The 24590-nt window shown below is 51.1% G+C and overlaps 1 protein-coding gene across 8 annotated transcripts in view; it reads left to right on the top strand.

The window, feature by feature from the left end:
• The window catches only part of CPNE2 (copine 2), a 54637-nt gene that overhangs the window by 18628 nt on the left and 11419 nt on the right, over positions 1-24590 (top strand). For 5 of the 8 annotated variants that reach the window (XM_052795790.1, XM_052795789.1, XM_052795787.1 and 2 more), the window contains 10 exons: positions 3098-3277; positions 6992-7066; positions 10343-10414; positions 13465-13548; positions 16517-16606; positions 16844-16942; positions 18886-18972; positions 19734-19793; positions 22253-22386; positions 23192-23246. In XM_052795790.1, coding sequence (XP_052651750.1) covers positions 3098-3277; positions 6992-7066; positions 10343-10414; positions 13465-13548; positions 16517-16606; positions 16844-16942; positions 18886-18972; positions 19734-19793; positions 22253-22386; positions 23192-23246 — 936 coding nt within the window. Of the gene's footprint in view, positions 1-2357; positions 2569-3097; positions 3278-6991; positions 7067-10342; positions 10415-13464; positions 13549-16516; positions 16607-16843; positions 16943-18885; positions 18973-19733; positions 19794-22252; positions 22387-23191; positions 23267-24590 lie in introns of those variants that run through there. The other 3 variants (XM_052795792.1, XR_008236507.1, XM_052795791.1) reach the window with 3 other exon arrangements.

Genomic DNA, 24590 nt, shown 5'->3' with positions numbered 1-24590 from the left:
GCATCAAGCATCTCCACGTGCTGGGGATGCTTGAAGGTCTCTAGCCAACCTCCCTTTGGATGCTGGAGGACTCTCTGGCTGCGTTCCTTGAACACAAGGGCTGTCACTGGAGATGATTTCCCAGTTTCGTGCTTGATTTGTAGAATCAAGACTCTTATCCAAACAGATATCTTTAATTAGCCTGGTTGCCTCTTAAAAACCCTTGTGCTTTTCTGCTCATGGGTGGCAAAGCCACCTCTGCTCTTTACAGGGAATGCAGACCTGTAGGCGTTGGGGGCAAAGGGCAAGGCAGGAGCTGATGGCATGCTTGTCTCCTGGGGGGTGGTGGTGTGAAGAGGCCTTGTACGTGATGGTCACTGGCAAGGTGACTGGTCACCCCATCAAACCAAAGACCAAACCATGTGCAGCAATCAGCTGGGGCTTGTGATTTTGTTGTGCTTCACACTGACAATAGGCAGGAGATTAAACAGTTTAATCTGGGTATTGAAGGAAGCCACATCACTCCAAAGGGTTGGCTGGGTTTTTCTTCCCCTTCCCTGGGCCACCCCTTCCAGGGCAAAGTTGGAGATGGGACCTCAAGTTACCTCCTTCAAATTGGTGCCTGGGAGTAAGAAGACTAGTTTCCCTTGGTCCCCGGCTTCCCAGTAGTTCAGAGAACATGGAAGGAGCTAAAATCCATCTCTGTTGCCTGTGCAATCTTGTCTTCTAGGCTTGAAAGGGGATTTGCATGTGTTGTGCTGCTGAAATAAGGCAGAGCTTGTGGATGCCCACTGCTCCTGGTCAACCGCATCTCTGAGCAGATGTTTGGCATCCTTCAGTGTGGGATGGCAGCAGAGAGGGAAGGATCTGCATGAAGCTGCATGGCCCTGGCCAGCACTCAGCCCACTGGTGGTGAGGTATTTGATTCCCTGGAGTGCAGCAGGTGGCTATTCTGAGAACACAGCATTTACTTTAGTCGTTTCTTGGCAATTAAGACAGACTAAGCGACCAACTTCAAAAAACACTGAAATAGTTGGTATATATAGCAAACTCACCACATTTCCACTCAGTCCCTCCAAAACCTGCCTCCAGTGCTGAATGAGTTTCTTTGGGACTAAGGTATGTGTTTGCTTGTTTTTTTTTTTTTTTTCTTTTTTTGGAGCTTTTTTATGCTCTGCCATACTTATTCTTGGCTCTGCAGCTCTGGCAGACGCCCCTCCATCCCACAGCCTGGTGCTGCCCGGGGATGACGGTGCAGGAGCTGCTTTCCACAGAGGTCTTGCCCTGGGACCTGGGATGTGCACCTCAGCCTTGCCCGGGACCGGGTGTCCCGGCTGCGAGACGAGGTGGGATGGGACCATGCTGGCTGGGACCATGGCATGGCTGGAAGCTTCATGTTGTCCCGCAGGCAGATGGGATGGTCTTTCCAGGCACCGAGGGCAGGAGCTTTTGATAAAGTCACACTGGCAAGTGCGTGCCTTTCTTTCTCTTTTAATAGCCCGTGTTACTATATCCTGGGATAATGGGGTGATGTGGCAAAAGGCTGATGCTGCCAGCCTCTCTGCCAGCTCTGGTTGGCCTGTGGCTGTTCCAGCTCGGATGCTTGGAGCCGTCGGTTCTTCCCATGGGGCTGCCTGGGCTGTGCCGCAGAATGCCCTTTGCCAAACTGGCTGCCATCTCTTTTTTCCTTAGGATATCAATAGCTGCTCTCCTGACAAAGCTCCTACTTGGTTTTCTTGCTGGAGGGTTTTCCCCCAGGCTGTGGGTGTTCGTTTCTTGTTCAGCACTCAGGCTGTGCCGCCAGTATCCTTTCTGCCCATTTTAGCTTCATAAGGGTATGTTGCATGTTGGGCTCCAAACTTGCCCTTTCCTGGTGCCTCTTGGGATGGAGGATGGTCTGGTAGGGATGATGGGTCCTGACATTAGAGTTCAGACCCTCCTTGGTCATTGACTTCCAGAAGTAAATACATCAGCTTTTCTCAGCCTCAGTTTCCCAGTTTGGCTTAAATTGTGGGTTGCTGTCTCTGTGTAAGTCCATGTCAGGAGCCTGGCTGATGCTGCCATTCTCCCAGCCCTCCTGCAGTCTGAGTTACGGTGTCTGGGACCAAAGGTCCATTACCGGAGGGCAGCATCCTGGGATCTCTGGTGTGGCTGTCCCTGGGATATTTTTTTTTTTGGCTCACGCAAGGCTTTCTGTCCGCCTGTGCCATGCTGCATCATAAACCCACACTTCCACTGGCTGCCTGCCAAGTTTTCTCTGCTCTTATCACTGCTCTTGCCTGCGGGATGCTGCAGACCGCCGTGGTGCTTCCCCTCCGACAGTGGGTTCCCCACGCGCCTTCCAGTTTCCATCATCCTCTGTGCGCTTGCCCTTCCAAGCCATCGGAGACGTCATTTCTTCCACCCTGCTTGCAATAGCTCAGGATGACAAAGTCTATTCAAGTCTTGTCTTCTGGGTCCTTCCAGCCTCTTGTTCCTCCTAACACTTGATGAAATCTATGAAAAATAGCCTGCAGTGATGGTTTTTTTTCTCTTTTTTTTCCATGGAAGGCCAAGAAAGAAGAAACCACATGAATGTTTTGCTTTGAGGTCTAGAGGGAAATGCTAGAGGGTTGCTGTTCTGGCTTGTGACACTTTTTCTTGTTTTGCTTGTCCTTGCTGTTAGCTGCACAGCCTGAAAGAAGCAAGTTTGGCATTACAGCTGTGAGGGTCTGGTTGAGGACCAGAGGTGTGTGAGAGCTTCAGCTCCTGGGAGAACAGGGCTTAGGAGCAAATGGAATGGCTCTGGCTTCAATGAGCCTTGAGTCCATGGTGAGCCTTGGCTGGGTGGGCGCTCCTGTCCTGGCTGTTGGCTGGGGTAAGTTTGTACAGCCCCATCCTTGGGGATGCAGCTCTCTGCATGAAGTGTCATTACTTGTTTAGATGGATCCCATCTCATATACACTGAGTATTATGGCCTGCATTTAGGGATAGCTCTGCTGTGTGCCTGCTGTGCTCACTCTCTGATGGTCACTGCAGGGTTTCTGGGTGGCTCTGGCTGAAGTCAGAGGAGAGACATGGCAGTGACAAAGATGCAAGATGCACATACCTAAATGCCTCTTCTTTTTTTTCTTTGCAGCTTGACAGGACAGAGACAGCTGTGAACAACCTCAACCCAGCTTTTGCCAAGAAGTTCATCATCGACTACCACTTTGAAGAAGTGCAGAAGCTCAAGTTTGCCCTGTTTGACCAGGACAAGTCGAGCATGCAGCTGTATGAGCATGACTTCCTGGGTGAATTCTCCTGCACGCTGGGCATGGTGAGTCTCTGAGGTCCCTGCAGCTCGCTGTCCTCCAGCAAAGGGACCCCAAATCACGTCAGCCACAGGGATGTGGGGGGATTATTGCTGCTACTCTTATCTACTGTAAAGTTTTCTGGGTCCTTCCTGGCAAAACTAATTCAATTTGCTTGTCATGCTTCAACTGTTGAGGTTGAACTGTTCCATGTTAGGGCTGTTGGCTATTTGCTCAAGTCTGAGCTGGTCATAGTGTGGGATTCTGCTGGTACCTGCAGAGAGACATCAGCTGGAAGCTTTTGGAGGTACCTGTATCTTGCCATGGGCTATAGTAAGAGCCCTGATGACCGTCTTGGATTTGGACTTGAGAAACTTCCAGATGTTTAAAGTTAGGATGCATTGAGTCTACCTTTCTATCTCAGTTTTGGTTTTGGGGTTTTTTTTTTTTTTAAATCTTTGTCTGTTGCTGTTGTGTAGCAAATCCTCTCTCCTACTTTAGCGTGTTGGTGCAGGAATGTGTCTTCTGCTCTTCCTGTGGAAAAGCTTTCAGAGGACAATGCGATTTATAAGCCTTTGGAAGGTCTTTGTATTCATGAGCCCAGACCCTGTTAGAAGTTGGCAGCTACATTCTCCAAACGTCTTTAACTTCTGAGTTTGCTCTGACTCAGAGGCAGGGAATGAGGGGGATTTTTTCCATTCTTTTGCAGCATCTGGCTGCTCAGGGCTGCTGTGGTACCTGGCACAAGTGCAGGGGCTGGGAGAAGCTGTCTCTGTTGTGCTCGGTGCTGGGAACACGGGGGAAGCAGACACTGTAATAGGTGGGTCGGCACGGACAGCCAGCCCAAGGTGTTCAGGGAGGTGTTTGTGAATGCAATCGCTTTATTATACAGACTGCAATATGGCACTGCACGTGGCAAGGGGGGCAAGTGACGTCACCATTGCCAGCTCAAGAGCTTGACGTGGTAGAGGAGCACTGACATTTACAGAGTTTGAGGTTTAACATCTGGGTTTTTGGAAGTGCTCTGTGATGACCTAATTCTGCTCCTGCAGAAGTTAAGAGACAGTGCAGGCAAAAGCCCAGGCTGGTGTTCAGTGATTTAGACCAAACCCATCCTTTACTGTTAGTTCTGATGTTGCTGAAATGCAGCCACCTCTGGTGTGGGGCAGTTCAGCAATGCTCCTTGTGAAGGTCATGGTCTTGGTGGAAGCTGCAAGCAGTGAATTTATGGACACAAGGAAACAGAGCTGAAACCTTACTGTTCCTAAATGTGGCTCTGCAGAAGTCCAGGGCTCTGCAGACTCATGCCAGAGAGGAACATTATCCATATGCACTGGGGAGGAAGGTGGAAGAGTCTGACCTATCTCCTCCTGCTTGTTGGGTCTCCCAGATGAGCCCAACCCTTTCTGGTACTTTGAAAGGTGATAGCTCAGAGCATGAGACTGGACAGGCCATCCTGTGGTTGTGGTAATGGTGGGGACAGGCAGCTGTTGGCAGGCCTCACATCCAAGGTGCTTGCTCAGAACAGTTGATGGTTTAGCCATGGTCGCTGACGGGCATGGCATAACTGTCTACTGTGTCTTTAGGCACAGCTGGTGGTCTTAGTCCATCAGAAAAAAAGAGAGCTCTGAACTTCTGTAATGTCATGCAAGTATTTACACTCAGCAGAAGAGAACTTGGCTTATGTGTGTGCCCAGTTTTTGATGAGTTTTTGCAGTGGGTCCCATGTGGGCTTCTTGGTGACCTTTAGTCCACAACGAGACACCAGCTTGGAATGGAGGCATCTTCTCATTGTCCCTTTTTTCCTGAAATTCTGTTAGCCTCCTCTCCCTGTGGCCAGGACGGGCTTGCAGCACAGCCCGGTTGCGGGGCAGAGGTGGAGTGGAGGGGTAGCATGTGTGCAAGGGTGCCTGGTGAGGAGAGGGGTGAAACAGGGAGGACAGGGGTTTGTGGGTTCAGCCACCCTGCTGAGGGTTTTCTGATGGGTTGGGTTTTGTCTGGTGAGATGTTTTCATAAGCCTGCCTGGTTTTGAGGCATGAGCAGCTCTTAGAAGGGAAGGAGAGCAGCCATGGGCAGCAAAAACTGCACAGCGAGCATTTGACTTTTCAATTTTGAGTTTGCATCGGAGCTCTGTCAGATTAACCAGATTGTTTTATTGCAGCTAATTAGGTTTGTGGTAAGATTTCAGAGGATGGTTGGATCATTCATGGGCCTGTAATGACCTCTGTGGCCAAATGAAATGTAACAGGGATCAAATTGCAGGCTGAAGGGTGTCTGTGGTTTCTACTAGCCAGGACTGCGAGGAGATTTTGCCTCCCTGTACACAGTGTGGCACGAACATCTAGTTATGCTGGCTGGTGATTCCTATGGATTTATGGATCAAAAGCACCAGGACATGGCTGGCTAGCCACAAAGGGAAAGGGTTTTTGCCTTGAAATTACAAGAATCATAAAATCATAGACTGGTTTGGGTTGGAAGGGACCTTTAAAGGTCACCTAGTCCAACCCCCCCCTGCCATGAGCAGGGACATCTTCAACTTGATCCGGTTGCTCAGAGCCCCATCCAACCTGACCTGGAATGTTTCTAGGGATGAGGCATCTCCCACCTCTCTGGGCAACCTGTCCCAGTGCCTCACCACCCTCATAGTAAAAAATTTCTTCCTTATATGTAGTCTGAATCTACCCTCCTTTAGTTTAAAAGCATTAACCCTTGTCCTATCGTAACAGGCCCTACTAAAAAGTCTGTCCCCATCTTTCTTGTAGCCCCCTTTAAGTATTGAAAGGCCTCAATAAGGTCTCCCCAGAGGGAGAAGAACATTTCTAAGGAGCAATGGGAGGAATCCAAGCGTGGCTGGGTCACCTGTATGGCAGGAGCAACAAGTTAAGCCATTTCATTACATGTTTTTTTTAATTGTTATTATTTTCTGGCTGCGTGACGTAGGACCAAAGGTGAAGGCAGAAGGGTGGATGGGACTGCACTTTAAAAAGTGCAACCCCTCGATCTCGAAGGGGTCCCCACTAGGTATGGGAGCAGAACACAAATAGTTCCAGCATGTTGGTGGACCCCCATGTGGGGGTCTGCGCCTCGTGGGGAAAACTTACGGGATCCCCAGATCTGAAGGCGACCAAAACTCAGTGAGCTGGGAAAAATCTTAAGGGGTTTAATTCTGCTCCCAGATCATCCTGTCTGGCCTCTTACAAGCCAAAAGTGAAGGGGAGAACATGCCTTTGGGGGGTGCTGACCCCTGTGCCTTGCTTAGCAGCAGCTGTGCAGGGAGTCCAGGACAATGCTGGGGGAGACCATCCAGCTTGTAACCAGGATTCACCCATGGAAACGTGACCTGAAAGCAAGTTACTGGCAGGGGTCACGTTGGAATTATTTAAAATGGGGTTTGAAAGGTTGAGTTCTGATTTTGCTGGAAACAAATCACAGTCCTTCAGCTGTGTGAGGTCCCACTGACCTGCTCCACCCAAAGAGCTGGTCCCTGGGTTCAATGGGAGGTGATGCTTCAGCTTCTTGCGCCATCGCTGCCCTCCACTGTTCAGCTGCTGCCCCACACCCCATGGACTCAGGTGACAGTGGTGATATTCACAGTAGCATGGTCATCCCTGAGTATGTCTGTCTTCTACTGTTGTGAATGCTTAATCTGAATTAACTAACATGAGCAATGATCAGTTGCTTATGAGTCTGCTTTTGATCACTTGTACAATCATGACTTTATTTTCTTTGGCTTCTCTAGATCGTCTCCAGCAAGAAAATAACAAGGACCCTCCTTCTGGGGAATGGCAAGCCGGCTGGAAAAGGGATGATAACGGTACGGTTACTCCTTTACGTTACCTCCTGAGTGTGTAAAGGCGGATAATAACCTGGGGGTGATGGAGGACACTCACCTGGGGTCCAGGAGACTGGGCTTTCTCTCATGAACATTATTCCCTTTACCTCTCATTTTCCTGCCCACTTTGGTCTGTTTGGAGGACAATTTATTTGGGGCAGGGACCATCTTGCCCAGTATCTGCTTGGTGTCCAGCGCTGTGAGTCTTCAACTTCTGCTTTGGTCTCTGAAATAAGAAAAACCTCAATCTGGAGAAGTACAGAGTAAACCTATGCTGCTGTTATTTGTTATCTGGTACAACACGCCTGCTCAGCCCTCCCTGAAGCAGCCGGAGGTAAAAGGACTGATGCCTTTGCCAGTGATGGGTGGTTTTGTTTGTAGGAAGGGATGGGAGCTGTGCCGTAGCAACAACTCTCATAGCAACAGCCGCTGCTCCCGATGCAGACCCCTTTGGGCAGTGGCCTTCCCACTGCAGATCTATTTAGTGATGGTTTTTTTTAAAAAGAAAAGACTAAATTTAGGTGCATTTCTCTCCTGCCACATTTCCCATCCTTTTTGGATCTCTTCTGTGTTAAGCATTTTGTGAGACGCACAAACAGGCAGCAAAGGTGTGGAAAAAAAAGGCCAACAAGGAGTTAAACCTCCATCAGGTTTGAAAGCACTGGAAGGGTTTAAGAGCAGTTTAAGAGTCTAGGACCTGGCCGCTGCAAAGGCATCTCCATCGCTGTTTGCTCTAGAGGCTGGGAAGGTGCTGCCAGCTTTTCTCCCCTAATTGCTGCAGTTAGTTAGTCTTTAAACACCAGAGGAAAAGCCACAGTGAAGTTTGCAAGTGGTGCCTGATGCCATGTTCCATCCCCGGGGAGCAGGCTCTCATCACCCCATCCGACGCTTGAATGGGAAGAGCTGGACCAGATGAAAAGTTTCCAGTCAAGTTCAAAGGTTACATGCTTTAAAAAAAGCAATGTCCCAATCTGTCACTATTGTGTCATTAAAAATCAAAGGGTCTGAGACATCTGCTTCATTTTGTACCGTTGATGTGATTTTCTGATCTGGGTTTTTTTTGCCCTGGCTTGGACTAGCTGATGACAACAGGGTCGTGTGCGGTGGGCACCTTTCCCCCCTGCTTGGCACAGTGCTGGAGCACAGGCTATGGACACCATTGGAGAAGCAGGCTTCAGCTTTGGACTCACACACATAAAACATTGAGTTTGGAGCCAAAGCCTGCCTTCCTCACCCCCATCCCCTTCAATTTTGCCCAATTATCCATTTTCTTAACTGAGATGCCACAAGGGTGAATGCAACAGAAGAACCTTGGCTGGATGGACAGGATTGAGTGGGGGCCTCTAGGTTTGAAGAGATGGGGAAAATCCCAAAGCAAGCCACAGTGTCTGTAGAAATCAATCCCAAGATCTTGCTTTACACCTCTGCCAGACACAGCGGTGAGGATGTTGTTGTCCATGCTGGCCAAGAGAAGATGCCACCAGCAGCCTGCGGTACTGTGGCACAAGGACATACCTTGCTTGTCTGCACAGTCTGGCTTTTACATAGCCTCCAGTAAGCCCTAAAATGCTGGACATCAACTGGATGTGCTTTTGTGGGGATCAGCAAAGGGCAAATTTCATCCTCTTCCCTGCACTAGTTTTGGTGACCATGCATACCCACCGAGGACTAGGTGGGAGAGAAAACCAATGCCATGGCTTTGCAATAGGGAACTTCTGACTTCACGGCTCTACAGGACAGAGGGAAAATTGGTTTTTGCATGTGGTGAATGGATCCTCTGTGGACCAAAGAGCGGTGTCCTCCATGGAAAGGCTGGGAAGTTCTTGGGGAGCTGCAACTCGTCCCCTCGGCCAGCCGCCTGGGCAGATTCAAAAGCTGCATCTCTGCCTCCTTGTCTCTGCAAACTCCCCAGCTCTCCTAAGTGCCAATAACCCTCTGATTGCTTCGTCTGCAGAAAATTGTTCCCTTGATTTCTGCAAGTTTTTCGAAAAGCCTTGCTGTAATTACACTGTATATCTCCAGTGAAGGACAGCCTCCTTGCGAGACCTGGCAAACAGCCACGCTTGGGAGCATCGTGCGTGAGGAAGATGTCCACGCTGTGCTCCTGGCCATGCCGGTGCTGGCTCCTGCCTGGGGAGAATGCTGCAGCTGGTGATGCCAGGGGATGGCTCAGCCTGCCCCGGGGAGCGGAGGAGGGAGAGGTGGGGAACAGATGTTTGGGCAGGACACAGCCTTGAGGAAAAAAAAATTCAAGTGTTTCAGAAAAAGGCTGGTAACAGAAGTGAATAAATGTGGTTTTTTGTTATAAACATTCCCTTTCTTAAAATACCAAAAGACTCATTAGACCATGTTCCAGACAAAACCGGCCCACTAGTGGTTGGCAGCTGAAGCCCTTCTGGAGCGTATGTGAATAAAGTTTCTTAAACTGAAGAAATCCAGGCTGCACTCCTGCCTGCTGTAGCTCCTCAGGAGCAAGAGTGGAGTTTTCATCCTTGGGGCCATCTCGTTGGGTGATTTTGCAGAGACGTGGCTTGAGTCCTTGGTGCTGCCGGCATCTCCCCCAAGGGATGGGGCAGCTGCTTTTTGCCGTGCCTGGCCTCAGACACGGAGGACAAGATGGCACATCTTGCTGGCAAGGGTTTTTATGGCTCCTGGTTCCTCTTGGCTTGGTCCTTGGAGGCTTCACCAGGTCCTGGTGTGTGAAAAGCCACCTGAGACCAGCTCAGGTGTGACATCCAAGAAAGGGGATGCATTTGTTCCCAGAAGCTTTGTTTTAGATCTGATGGCACGAGGGAAGGAGACTGCTCGGGGTGTGCTGGCACCTCATTCTCCCTTTGGGTTGTCCCTTCAAGAGGTTAAATTGTACCTGTTGACTCCCAGCCCTGCAAATGAATGTGTTTCATGGGGACCCAGCCCCAGTGATGAGGCTGTGGAGGCTGGTGGATGTCACAGGGGCTCCAGCTGCAGTACCAGCATTGTAGCTGGTAGCCTTCTAAAAAACCATATCCTGTTTTGGTTTAAAGCTAGTATGTCACTACCTCAGTGCAGGGTAAATGGCAATGGCCATCCAAGGGAAGTTTGGGCTTTTTCTCCATCCTTCTCCATTAGATCATCCAGTCTCTTAGCTGGGAAGTGGGTTTTGCAGGAGTTGTGCAGGTATCTTCAGACTGCACATCCCCAGCGTCTGCCTTCTCCTCTGGCTTGGTGTTCACTTTCTTTTCATGCTGAAAATGAATACAGCATTCCCTTGCCTTTCAGATAGCTGCCCAAGAGCTCTCGGATAACAGGGTGATTACTCTGAGCATGGCTGGCAGAAAACTGGATAAAAAGGTGAGTGGTATTGTGTCTGGGGGATGCCATGTTATAATTCTGTCCTTTGTAGGCTAAGGGATCTAAAGAAAGCTCTGCTTTTGGGTATAGCAGTGACAGAAAATAGTCCTACTGGAGAAAGCACTAGGGTGAGACTGGAGGGGTTCAAGTCCTGGTGGTGCCACTGGCTGCTGGGTACGCCTGTGCCTCAGTTTCCCTATTGTCACAGCATTGCTTTCTTCATCACACACATTGAGATGGAAAGATTATGTTTGGCACAGGATCTGCGTACTAGCATCTTTTAAAGACAGCAGATTTACTGTTTTGGTTGCTGTCATTTGGAAATGTCTCCTGATGGAGCTGGCAGTTTTGATGTCCCTTGAACCCATAGCTCAGAAGTGCTGAGAGCTCCTAGCTTGTCGCCTTCAGCCCCCCTGGAAATGGAGCGAACATCTGCTTGTATATCAAACAGTAGGGCCCGTCTTTTCCGAGGAAGAAGTGTTGGGCTCACAGAGGCAGGTAATGCATGAGTTTTGCTTTGGATATGAGATGTGGGAAACCGTGAGCCTTTCCGAACAAAGCCATCTGACCTTATTTACCAGGCAACCAGAGCTATTCCTCTTAAACCAGTGCTGTTGCTAAGCAATCGATGGGAATATTATTTTTCCCTTCTTCCTAGTCTCTCCAGAGCTTGCGTTATCGGCAGGATGGCCCTCAGTTTTCAAACCAGGGTAAAGCAAGCATCCAGGCAGAAGGGTATTTGCTGGGGCAGAAGACATGATTTGTCCAGTCCTGTTGTCCAAACCAGATGGATGCCTGGTTTATCCAAATGCTTTTCCACCTGTTGGGAACGGCTGTTTTCTCGCCTTCCTGCTTACCCTGCCTAGTGCAAGGAGCCAAATGCCCCTGTTAAGAAATCCCCAAATAACTCCCATTTCATAAATGGGCTGGAAGATGTCCTTGAGCTGGTGGCTTCCTCTGAGACGTGGCCGAGGGTCAACCCCATGCACAGCGGGAGCATGTCAGCAGCAGAACCAGCCTGAAGCTCTCGTACCTTATGTCAGATCAGCTCTTGGGAGAGTTGTTTTAAGAAAAAATATCTTGCAGAAGAGGAGGTATTTTCACCTGGGACCAGCCCTGGTGAACTCGGCCCCAGAACCGTGTGTGTCACCGCAGCTGCGGGGACGGCAGGAGGGCAGTGATGCTTTGGCATGGCTTGGGGAGAGCAAGTGCTGCAAACCAGGATTGGTGCTGGAAGCTGTCGTTCGGGGAGCTGCGTCTGATGGAAGTGCCACCTCTGCCCTCCTCGTCCATGATGTGCAAGGACCAGTTTGGATGATTTAGATTCTTGGACTAGTTTGGAGGTTGATCTGGTCTGCTGAGCTCCTTTGGTTGTTCAGTTTCCATCTCCTGCCAGGCTTGCAGGGATGAGATGTTTGTGGTTTTGACATTTTAAAATAGCAGCCCACAATCCTGTGGCTTGGAGGCATCTCCCACCCTGCTTTGAATGGAGCAAGGCTGACTGGACTTGCAAACCAGGCTGCTCCGCGTGGGATGGCAGCAGACATCCTTCAAAGCTCCCTGCTGTCATCTGAGCCAGTGCCTCCACCAACCCATGCTGCGTTGGTGCTGATGAAACCACACTGGGTTGCAGGTTAAGCCAGCATAGGCAGGGTCAGGTACCCACCGCTGGTTTTTTAATCCATCAGTGCAGCCTGAAAGTGCCAAGTCCAGGCTGTGGATGAGCAGGATGAGAGCTGTGCCATAACTGTAAGCCTGCAGAAAGAATGGCTTGGTTTTCTCTCCTACAAACATGTGAAAAAGGGTAGGAGAAAAACAACCTCATCTCACCAGAGAGCATCCCTGTGAGCCTTTATGGTCTGCTTTTCTGGCTGAAGAATTTTGTCTGAAGCAGGTTATAGCTTCTCCAAGCCAAACCACTTTGCAGTGATGTACTTTTCCGGCTGGCTTTGGAAACAGGGTTTGGATAGAAACATTAATGGGTTTTCTGCTGGGGCATCACTAGAGCCTGTGTCTGTCCCAGCTGCCATGTCCTGGGCTGGCTGTGGACAGGGACTACTGGGGTGTCCATGCTTCCTCCTCCTCCACGAGCAGCCCCCTGCATCCCCACTTAGAAGCCCAAAAAGCTCCTGTTCAAGCCCGTAAGAAGTTCCTCCAGTTCTTTGCAGGACTCAGGGACCCACCTCCGTCTGGGAGGAAAACGCAGCTGAAATGGCTTGAGTTCTCAGTAAATCATTTGGAATATTTTGGGCTTGGTTTCTTGTTAGCCACTTCTTAGTTTTTCTGAATGGGAATGAAGCTCTGCTTAGAAATGCTGGAGTTTCCCTGTGTCAGTGCCACCTGTGCCACCCTCCTCTCCAGGCTGCGGGTGCCCCCAAGTAGCCCCCATGCCAACACCCAGCAGGGATGTGTGTGTATGTGTACATATTTCTCATAAATCAGCAGCCCTTTATTGGGGGAATATCTGAGGAGACACTGGCAGGAAAGGCAGCACACACTGGCTCAGGGCTGCGTATCTCAGAGGGTGTTACATGATCTCTGTCAACACCAGGGCAGCTTGCTCCTTAAAGATTTCCTCTCCTCATGCTTTACCACTGTGTGTAGGAGGGTGGTTTTTTTCCCTTTCCCTCCCAAGACACTTGTGCACTTCATAATTCTGTTTTTCCTTTGAAGCTTTGGATGTTTTTCCAAGCCCAAACGCAGCTGCCTCCCAGCTGGGGTTGTTTTCTGTGGCATCTGCATCCAGAAAGCTTGCTGGGTGCCGGGCGCCTGCCGGCAAATCCCACCAGCACGCACCAGGGTGCCGACTCACCCGCCGCATCCATGCCAAAACATGGTGCGAACATCGATGGGATTTGCTTGACTAGGACACGGAGAGGTGGCAGGGTGCTGCCTGTGGGTGCTGCCTGTTTGCAGCGTGCTTGAGCCGGTCTCGTGAGGACATGAGGGTGTCTGCAGGGTTGGCACTGCCGGGGAAAGGAGGTCTCTCTTGGACTGGCTGTTGCTGGTGGCAGAGCACTGTGTAACCCCGTCCTGTTCTTCTCCCCCAGGACCTGTTTGGAAAGTCAGACCCCTTCTTGGAGTTTTATAAACCGGGTGACGATGGGAAATGGATGCTGGTCCATAGAACGGAGGTGAGCGTGACTCTAACCCAAGCTGCTGAGACACCACAATCCCTACCTCAGCTCCTCTTGCCTGTCATGGCATTATCTTATCTATCACCCATAAAGCAGGGTGGGATCCAGGGATTTCAAAACATCATGGCTGCCTTCCCAGGGTCCAGCTGAAGCTGCTGGACTCCAGCGGATGAAGATTTACTGAGGCCAGCAAGGTCTTGAGATCTTTTCTGTGCTAGTCAGTACTGCAGCTTCCAAACAGAAGGAGATGGTCTTTCAACCTGTGTTAACCTCCCAGCTCAGCCTGGGGGTGCGCAGTGCCCTGGACCGCTCTCCTTCCACATGCAGGAGCAGCGGGATGAGCTGCGACCTGGGGAGATGGTGGTGGGAGATGGTCTGAGGAGACAGTAGTGGGGAAAAGTTAAAACAAGCATTTGCCAGATCCTCAGCTAACCTGGGAGGATGCTCAGGCATCTCCAGCTTCAGTGCACAAGCACCCATGTCTAACAGAGCCAGAGTCCCGGCCGAGGAGGCAGAGACCTGTACCAGGGTCCTGGTGGGTATGGTCAGAGGCAGCTGACCCCCCCCGTCCCTCATTTATATCTCCTGTGATATTTTGATCTGAGCTCCTTTCTGGTTATGTTCTCAAGCTGCTAAAGGTAGTGATGTTATGGATAAGAGGCAGAGCACAGGCAGGGAGAAGCTCGCCCGCAGGGGCATTTGCTGGGAGAGGCAGAAGCCTGGCTTCTGCTTTAGCACCAGGCTAATAAGTACTTTCCAATGGCTTTTTTTTCCCCCTTCTCAAAGCTTGTTTTAAGGCCTTTTTTGGGGGGGGGCAGATGTAGTGCCTGGCAGCTGGCAGAAAGAGGAGGGGGCGATCACTGCAGGGGGGGCTCACAGCAGCCTCCTTGTTGGAAGAAGTGTGTTCCATCACATCCCACCTCCCACCCCTCTTTTTCCTGTCCCCATCTCACCCTTCCTCTTTTTCTTGTCCCCTCAAGGCTTGGTTGAGGACCCCATTGTCCCACCGCAGCAACTTGCTGTAACAAAACACAGTATAAACTCATGTGGAAGGAGAGGGGTGGTATTTATTTACAAAGTCTCTCTGTATGTTGGTTTTTCCCACTGCTGTGCAAAGCCCATGAGGATTTCCTTCACTCACACACCCATGTGCACACAAGCATCAGGACGCGTGTGCCCTGTGGTATCCATACAGGCCGTCCTTTTAACCCTAGCTCTGCTGTTTATTTTTCAGTGCTTTCCCACACATGTTTCCATGCATATTTAATTCATACTAACCTTATTATTTCTCTTGTATTTCTGTGGGAGCAGGCTGGGACCTTGTTTGGTTGTTTCCTCCTGGTTTAGTGCACGTAGCTGGGCTTTGACTCACCGAGACGTATTTCTTGGACATGGGGATTTTGAGTGACCTCCAGCCCTTCCTCCTGGAAGAGGCATGGCAATTGGGATCTCTATCAGCAGGTCAGGTTTATGGGGAGCAGATGTATATACTGATTTTTCCTCTGGGTTGCTGCCTGGTTCCTCCACTGTCCTGTCTTGCTGGATAAGGGTCTAGCCAGGTTTTCTTTCAAGTAATGGGTGCTCCAACATCCTCCTCCCTCCCAGCCCCAAATGTATCCCGCTGCCCTCAGAGGAATCCCATACCAGGCAACCATCTTTGTGTTTTAAGGCCGGATATGAAGAAATAAGGTTCCCCATTCTTGCAGCTTTCCGTGCAGGAATAAAACCAGCTTTCAGTCTGATGCTGGCATTTCTCATGCCACCACGGAGGTGTCTGGCAGGGAAGGATTAGTGCGCACGTTACAGCCTGTTATTTAAGCACAAGTGTGAACGCCCAGCTGGGCGCCCGGCAATGGAGACGCCGGATCCTTCTCCCACCCACCCTGGGGACCCAGTGGCTGGCAGCGTGCGGGCACCATCTCGGGCTGCGTGGGCTGCCCCTGCTCTTCCCAGCCTTCCGGAGGAGGTGTTTACAAATTCCCCACTAAACTGTGCTCGCAGTATCAGGGTTTCCCCCGGTCTCGTGCAAGAGCCTGTCTGTAAAACAAGACGCCTGTTGCAGGTCCCGTGCAGCTGTTCGCCTGCAGCAGCACCCATGGACCTCTTCCTCGCTGAGTTGTGCTGTTGCTGCTCTGGCTGCAAAGGTCCAAGGTCCAAGGTCCGCCAGATATCCCTACATTTACCCTGCACAGAGAAGCGTTTATCTGCCAGCTGTGTCTGACTTGACCAATATTCACGTGAATCTCTTTTTGAGCACAACACCTTTGTGAAGGAGGGTCTTCACCTGCCCTGCAGGCACCTCTGATGTACGCAGCATGTGCCTGGAGCTTGCTAGCGTTTGCTTAGGTTTCCACCAAGCGATTACATTCTCTCAGGAAATGTCAAAAAGCATAAATTATTTCTCCAGCTCAGGCAGCAGATGTTACACAGATGAGGTGAGAGAGCTGGACATGCCCGAAGCTGTTTGGCTTTCCCAGCTGGTTGCAGCATCCCACTGCTCCATCTTCTCGGTGGTCAGACCCCAGATGGATGTAGGCTGCACTGGGGTGCTGGGGGCGGGGGGGGTAAGCAATGAGTAGGGGATGCAGAGGGCATAAATAGTAGCTGCTGGCCTTGAACTGGTGGGGTAAGTGGTTGTGCCCATGCTCTGGGCATGGTTGTGCCCATGCTGCCCAGTCTGCTGCAGCTGTTTTCTCAAGCAGGTTTATTTAATTGCCCCCAGAGGTGGATAAATCACCCAACATAATGCAAATGAATCTGTTGTAACTCACACGTGCTACAGCCTGAGAAGGGGGAGCCGCTGTGTCTAAGTTAAGGAGGCAGAAGAGGGCTGAGATGGGGCTTTCTGCAGCTTGCCTGGCCTGCCTCACTGAGAACATGCTCTTGGAGACGTGTCTCTGCTTTGTGCCAATCTCCCCCTGCAGATGTGCCCATTGTAACGGCACCCTCTGCTCCCACCCCGCAGGTGATCAAGTACACACTGGACCCCGTCTGGAAGCCGTTCACTGTGCCTTTGGTGTCACTGTGCGATGGAGATGTAGAGAAGCTGATAAAGGTAACTGGGGGCCCTTCAGCTTGTACAGTCAGTCTCCGGGATTGATTGTTAAACATCTAAAACCCCATGGCTGGTTTACTAAAAAAAACCAACCAAAAAACTAAAGCAGAACCATCCCCCAAAACAATAAAAAACCCTGTTTGGGGTCTCTAACAGGAGAGGTTGGGAACTTCAGCAAGTCTCCTTGCAGGAGATAGTTACTGCGTCTGAGGCTGGTTTGTGCTCCTTCCGCCCTAGGTGATGTGTTATGACTATGACAGTGATGGGGGACATGACTTCATCGGGGAGTTTCAGACCTCGGTGGCCAGGATGTGCGAAGCCCAAGATGCCTTTCCAGTAAGTGCCAACATGCTTTCAGGGAAGAACGAGGAGAGGGCTCCTTGGGGCTGGTGGTGGACTTGGACTGAGACCCTCAACCTGTGCTGAGAAGAAGCCAAGTCCAACCACTTTTCTCCTCCCACCCACACCATGAGTGACCCAGGCCACCATTGTAGCTAAAGCATCTGAGCTAGAGAGAGGGCTGAGGCAGTCTTGCCCGAAAAATTGAGTTCTGCTGAGATGTTTGAAGCAGCACCTGTGATTTAGGGGTGCCCTGTGATTTGGGGGGTCAGATGGGGAGGTGTGACATGCTGCTGGGGCTGCATCTGCAGCAAGGGCAGCCTCATCCTCAGGAGTGTCAGCTTCTGTGCAACTCTACACCATTTTTTTGGCCAAAGGTATCCCTGTCTTCCCCCCGAAGTGCTGGCCAAAAGCCTTGGTAGATGCCACCTGATCGAAGGCCTGTTGCGAAGACTCCTGGATAAGCAGAGCTTTTCACTGCCATCATCGCTAGGATTACAAAACCAAGACGAGGGCTTGGCCGAGACTTGGGGGTGTGTGAAACACCATGCATGGTACAATGAGAAAAAATTTCCTGGCTGGGGAAACCAAGGCACAAAGTCGTGAAGTGTCCTGTCCAGGACTGCACAAGCTGATGGTGCCAGAGGCAGGCGTTGATCCTGTTTTTCCACTGGATTTGCAACCTATGCTGCTGTGCACCTGTGCATAACATGGGTCCACCTGGGGATGGGCTCTCTCTGCCTCCTCCCCTCGCTTGGCTTGTCATGGAAGGTCGGGCACCGTCCGTTCCCTGGTAAAGCCGTTCCCAGCTGCTGCCGCTCTCTGACCGCAGCTGCCACAGGCTTCAGGCAGAGGAAGGTACCTCCAAAAGCAAGTGGCCACTGCTTGCCACCGCTGCGTATTGCCCTTCAGCATCCCTTCTCCCTGGGGCAGCTCCTCGTGATCTGCCTCATCCTTTTGTGTGGCCATGCTGATGAGGGTGAATACAGAAGCAGGGACAGAGATGCTCTGGCTGTAGACCAGGCACCACATGCCGGCGTGCTTGCAGGTTGGGATCAGCAGTGTCCAGCCACAGCCTGGCTGAGGGGGGGGGAAAGGCTCATTGACATCTCCAGGGCCATCACTGGGCTGGTCTGAGCAGGTCCAGGGCCATCATTGGATGGTCTGAGCAGGATGCTAGCAGAGGGGGCACAGACCGGCCACCACCGTCCTACGTGGGACCCATGTGGGAGCTACCTGCTAGTGGGTCTGGGCTGGACCAGCTGCCTGGGTTTATTCAGAGTTAGGGGATTTTGTCAATAGCGTTTTGATTTTGTTCAGTCAGTGAAATGCAACATTCACATTCAGGAAACTTAAGGATTTTAGTATTTAAAATTTTCCCATTTTTCTGCAGCTGGAAGAATGAACACAACTTTCTCTCTGTGTTCTCCCTGCCCAGTCCTGCCCTCTCCCTCAGACCAATCTGCATGTAAACTTTCTTCTTTGACAAAAGTTTTTATTCAGTTTTAGATTTTTTTAAAAAATTGAAATATTGCAGCAATTTTCTGAATATTCAAGAGGCATTTTGTTTTCCCAGAGTTTTTGAGGAAAGGTGGTGGCCTGCCCTAATTATTCATGTGTTTGACCCGTCCCATCCCATTTGCCCCTTTCCCATCCCGTAGACCCCTGTAGCCATGCCAGGGTGTCTTGGCTGCCATGCGCCAGGTCCTGGGCAAGGTGAAAGCCCCTGGAAAGGAAAAGCAGCCCCTTCCCAAGCAGGTTCTGTGCCTCCATTTCCATCATTAAATACTAGTAGCTCACTGTGATTCATGTATGTTTCTTCAGCACTTTGGAACACGTGGAGGGAGGGTGTCCACAGGATGTGGCCACTGGTGGCATCTGCAGCCACCTGGCACAGCCCAGCACTGCTCTCAGACCACTGTCTGTCTCATGTGTTACAGCTCGAGCTAGAGTGCATTAACCCCAAAAAGCAGAAGAAGAAAAAGAATTACAAGAACTCTGGGATCATCATTGTCAAGTCCTCCAAAGTGAGTATGATGTCGGGATGTTTCCTTCCGCTTCTGGCTGAGCTCGGGTCTTCCCGAGCTCCCCCCATCCCTTCTGCCTCCAGCACCCTTGCATTTCCAAGCACAGGTCCTGCAGAGCACGAATAAAAGTGTGATTTCTTTTCTGCTTGGGTTTCTCTCCACTTGGAGCAACTCATGTACTGAGTTGCTGGTGCCACCCTCCACCCGGGTGGCCACAGACCCAGGAGGAGGTGGTCAACATGGGCAGTCTGCATGAAGCCCAAGCTGTGGGTGCTTACCAACTGCTTGGTGTCTCCTTGGGGACAAGGGTTGGATGCAGGTGGGAAAGGTCCTTCTTCTGAGCTGAGGTGTTGGCAAAGTCCTCTTTTTGCATGGCAGCAGCACAGCGGGGAAAGCGCCAACACAGCTCTTCCCACACCAGATCTGCTGGTGGTGTGAGACCGTTTTGGCCATGGGGAGAGGATCTTCCATTCAGTTCACCATGGTGGACACTTCCAGCTCTCCAGGATCCCCGTCCAGACCTCCCACGCCAGCTTTGGACTAACATGCGGCCTTGCTTGGCCCCACGCGACTCATGAAGTGCCAAAACGCTGCCATGGGAGACCCACGTGGTTCTTCCCATTGCTTTGGCATGTGGCTGAAGGTCCCCCCAAGGCCCAAACTCACAGTGACTGCAGGCTTGGGCACTTTCTGTGTATTTATTTATTTTCGTTCTGCAATGGTGATGATTGCCAAAACATTTATTTTTTGTTGTCTTTCAGGTAACCAGAGATTTCTCCTTCCTGGACTACATCCTGGGAGGCTGCCAGCTAATGTTTACTGTAAGGACTTTTGCTTCTCTTTGCCCAGTAATAGTAACACGTATTTAATGGTCAAAACTGGGGAGGGAGGTTCTGCATGAGATTTGGCACCAGCTTGGGTGGCTTTTCATGGCAATGAGGAGCTGCCCCATTTTGCTGTTAAACCATGTGGTTTGGGCATTTTTGGGGGTCATTATGGTGATGCTCAGGTGCGTCCAATAGCACAGAGGGAGCTGGCTAGACTTTGGCTGAAGGTCAGACTCGCACAAAGACCTTGTGACCCTTCACAAAATGTTACCGACTTCTCTCCCTATCGTAGGGTTTAACCACCCTCCAGTTTTTTTATGGAAGCTCTCCTTATTTTGAAGCCAGCTGAGAGGCTTTGGGATGTTAATGAGATGGTTTTCTGCATTTTTACTGGCATTTCCACCTTCTTTCAAGCTGGACCATGGCTTGTCAGGAGTAACTAATCGAGGACATTACAACCCCGAGTGAAACTGCCACAATGCAGAAGTGGGGTTTTCAATTTCTGCAAACTTCTCTGGTGCAGTATCCGGAGAGCTGCGGGCACTTGCAGTATTTCAGTTTGTATTTTGTTATTTCGTCTAAAAACATGATGGGGGGAGAGTAGGAGGAGGAGGAAGAGTTGCCATAGGAACAGGAGTGATTGGGAGAGCTTTTTGTCTGCTGTTCTGCTGCTGTGAGCTAAGGTCTTGGTGCTGGAGAGTGAATAGAAGAGAAAATCATTAAGTTTATTGGTAGCACAGAGCTCTTGCATGAATTAGGCTTGAATGCAGAAATACTTCTACCCATCTAAAAATCTGCCAGTTATTGGAGGGTTTCTCCCCCTCTCAAGGCATCTTTGGTCCAAAAACCTGTGTGGGTCTGCAATGGATGCAACACTGCAGGAATGCCTGAGCTGGGAGGATGATGCTGCTGCATGCACCACTGCCATTTGGAAAGGCTGCTGGTGTCCTCCCTGCCAAGGGAGATGGTGGGGAGAGAAGGGCTGAAGCTGCAGAGAAGAGGGGCATGGTGCCCGGCCGCTTGCCTTGTGCTAGAGGCAGACCAGCTGCATCCCTCTGAAATTTGTTGCCCGAGTGCTGCTCTGGGTGACACTGCTTGCATGAGTGGGGCATGCATCTCTCTCAGTCCACTGAGCCCCCTCCCTGTGCCTCAGTTTCCCTCTTGCTCTCTGACCATGCCTGTGGTGGCTTGGCAGGAGCTGGGCACACAAGCGTGGGTGTTACGGCAGTGAACCACAGGTTGGTAAGGCTGTAAGGTTGCTTGATATAGAAGTTGGGTTTTCATAGGACCATAGGATGGTTTGGGTTGGAAGGGACCTTTGCAGATCATCAATCCAACCTACCTGCCATGGGCAGGGACGTCTTCCATTAGATCATGTTGCTCAAAGCCCTGTCCAACCTGACCTTGAATGCTTCCAATGATGGGACATCCACAACTTCTCTGGGCAACCTGTTCCAGTGCCTCACCACCCTCATTGTACAACATTTCTCCCTTATCTCCAATCTAAACCTACCCACTTCCAGTTTAAAACCACGTCCCCCCATGTCCCCTTGTCCTGTCAAGCCTGTTTTACCAGCCACCCTGGCAGAGGGTGGTGGCATATCCTGGGCTGTGATGTCTCCTTGGCCCAGCCAGGCCAAGGTCCCGTCTCAGCCAAATCGGAGTTCGTCCTCTCCTGTTACGGATACGGAGCAAAATCCCTCGCGAATCCCCTGAGCTCAATTTAGCCGGCGGAGTTATTTTGGGGTTTGCCTATTTGCTAAGCAAACAAGACGAGCGCAGTCACGCCGCCTGCTCGCCTCTTCCCAACTTTTCCTTCCCAGTCATTTCAGATTGGGTGGCTCAGCATCTCACCTCTTCTGACCAGGTTTAACTGGGTCTGAGATAGGCATTTCTACAAATGTCTTTAAATAGAAAGCCTAATTGAGGAGGGAGAAAAATGAGTGCCTTGCTGACAAAGTCTCCTGAGAGCTCAGCGTACATTGGTCCCCAGGGAAGCCCAATGAAGAGTGGCTGCAGGGAAAGATCTGCTCAGGGTTGTGAATCTTTGGTCAAAGACCTTGAGATCCAAATGCCCAGGCGGCTCTGGCTGCTTTGGTGTCTGTGGGGCTACTCAGTTCCTGAGCTTAACGCCTGGGAGATGGGCAGGGAGAGTCCTGAGCTGGAGGTGGTGGGGGCTTGCTCCAGGAGCAGGGGCTGCTTTGGGACACCTTATGTGATGCTTGCTGGTGAAAAATGTACATGTAATAGTGAATGGCTTTGCCTAACCTAGTATTTAATCAGCTTTTTTTAGGGAAGGTGAAAAGCTGGATTTTGTTAAACTTTTCAGAAAGTTTGAGGTTTGGGTCTTGATGGGACTGTGTGTGGACCTCAAAGGCAATGGTGGCTCGGTGGCAAGGTCCGTGGTGGTGTCTGCTAACGGAGGACGGGTCTGTCCTTCTCTTGTCTCCCAGGTTGGGATTGACTTCACAGCCTCCAATGGGAACCCACGAGACCCCTCCTCTTTGCACTATATCAACCCCATGGGGACAAACGAGTACTTGTCGGCTATCTGGGCTGTCGGCCAGATCATCCAGGACTATGACTCGTAAGCACCATGCCCTTCTGCCTCCACCCCTGTTTTGCAGATGTTTCCCTGGCTTGCCGAGGGGCTGCTGGGATGCATGTGCCTTGACTTCCCATCTGCAAAGCCAGGGCTAAATAATACCTTGCTTTTGAAAAGCTCCTTGGGAGAAAATTACCACAGACATTGGGACACAAGAGGAAGAGAGGGTAAGGACAGGGTTTCTCCTCTCCCCCCATCACCACTGTTGAGAGGAAGGGTGCACTAGCAGAGGTGGGGAGCAGCCGTTTGGTGCTTTCTCGGCGCAGAGGAGATGCCCTCAGCTTGCTGGTATTTGCCGTTGGCAGCTGCACTGCCAGCCTGCCTTGTTCCCCAGGTGCCCTGACATGTGCAACACAGAAAAATATCATCTTAGACATCGATAGAGAAAACAAAACAGAAATCTGATGGTCTCACCGTGCTGGCTTTTGTGACCAAAATGGATAGGTAATTTTTTTTAAATCTCCAGGGTTACGCATCTGCAAGAGACTCAGGTGTTCGGGCGAGAGGATGTTCCTGATCCCTGTGGGTGACGAAGCAAAGCTGGACTCTTTTTCTCTAAAGATCAAAAGCCAAAGGGGAACATCTATTCTCTCTCTGTTCAGCTCTCATGATTCTTAAAGGCACTGCATTGTTTTGGGGGAAGGGAAGGCTGGCACCTTTTTTAGCTGGCACTTTCACTGTAGCTGGGCGTCGGGCAGCTGGTAGCATGAGGGGGCCATAGCAAGAGCCATGCAAGCCTGCTTCGTGTGTGTAAATACACCCATACGTTTTTCTTCTTCTCTTTTAGAGACAAGATGTTTCCTGCTCTGGGATTTGGCGCCCAGCTCCCGCCAGACTGGAAGGTGAAGTGTTGTGGCCATCTGTGCGTTTGAGATGGGTTTGTCCTGATATTGCCTGGGCAGGAGTGGAGCTGCTGGGGCTTCCCAGCTGGCTTGGTTGGGGAAAACCTGTTGGGCAGAGGGAGAATGGGCAGATGTGGGATTTCAGCTGGTGGCAACTGAGATGTGGCAGTGCAGGTGGGCGGGGATGGGGCACGGGCAGCCCGTTCCTCCCTTCTAAGAGCAGCAGCTCCCTGGCATTAACGGGCAGAGTCAGGCATTGATTTATTTTCCTGGCAGGAGGCAGGAACAATTCCAGGCAAGGGAAAAGGCTCCTGGATGAATGTGTGAGATGGTGGCAAAGTCTGGAAGGGGACTGGGAGCTGGGTAGCCTCAACATGATGTTGTACGGGCAGAGCCTACAAGGACTGGAACAGAGGGGTTTTCCCAAAAGCCACTTTGATCTGTTGTTGGGATTAGGCACTGAAGGGGTTAAAGGCACCCTGGTCCTGCAAGGGTGTGAGCTGGAGCATTCTGCTCATCAGGTGGGCAGGCATTGGGGCTGCTCCTGCAGCCCACGCTGGCTGATGGGGAGCATCTTCTCACGGCTGAGAAGATGTGCCAGGACACCACCATCTTTCATTACTGGCTGGGTCTTTTGGCTGCTCTTTGCTCACGCCCTTAATGTGCATTTTCTTTCTGCTCGCTGGTTTTGAGAAGTTCACAGCTTTGGGTTGGGGGTTGAATTTCAGGGAGCCTTTTGTGTTCTTTGGGAGGGGAGGTTTGCTCTGGGCTGAGCGCAGCGGGGCACATAAGTCACCAGTGGCTGTGAATCGGGCAGGGAAGCTCATCGCTGCCAGCCCTTGAGGCTGGGGATGTCCTGCCCGCGCCAGCTTTGCGCTTTTCTCTGTTCTCCTGGCAGCCAAAATTCATGTGACTAAAGTGGGAGCTCTCGCTGTTTGCCAGCCACAGGAGGAGATCCCTCCATGTGCACTTTGGAGCTGATTCATCCTCCTTGGCCGGCAAATGTCTCTGGTCTGTCACTTCACCACTTTTGGTGGGAAAATCTTGGTAGGCAGCTTCCAAGGACTAACAGTCAGCTGCCGTCAGGGATTTGTTACTTGGGGAGAGGAATGGGAATGGAAAATGCAGTGGGGATGGAAAGGGCATGGTGGCTCGGGCTGCTGGGGGAATGGGCGAATTGTTACAGCGAACATCCCTCAGCACCTGTGGGAAACACATCGCTGGGCTGGAAATGACCCTTCCTGCAAGGCTGGAGGTAGGTACCAGGTCGAGGATGCTGGCTAGGGGCTGGGGGGCAGAGGGATGCTACTCCTGTGCCCCCCCTGTGGCTGCCTCCTGCAGCCT

Source organism: Harpia harpyja, chromosome 9, assembly GCF_026419915.1.
Source record: "Harpia harpyja isolate bHarHar1 chromosome 9, bHarHar1 primary haplotype, whole genome shotgun sequence".
Lineage (NCBI taxonomy): Eukaryota > Metazoa > Chordata > Aves > Accipitriformes > Accipitridae > Harpia > Harpia harpyja.
This window is presented reverse-complemented; position numbering and strand designations above follow the sequence as displayed.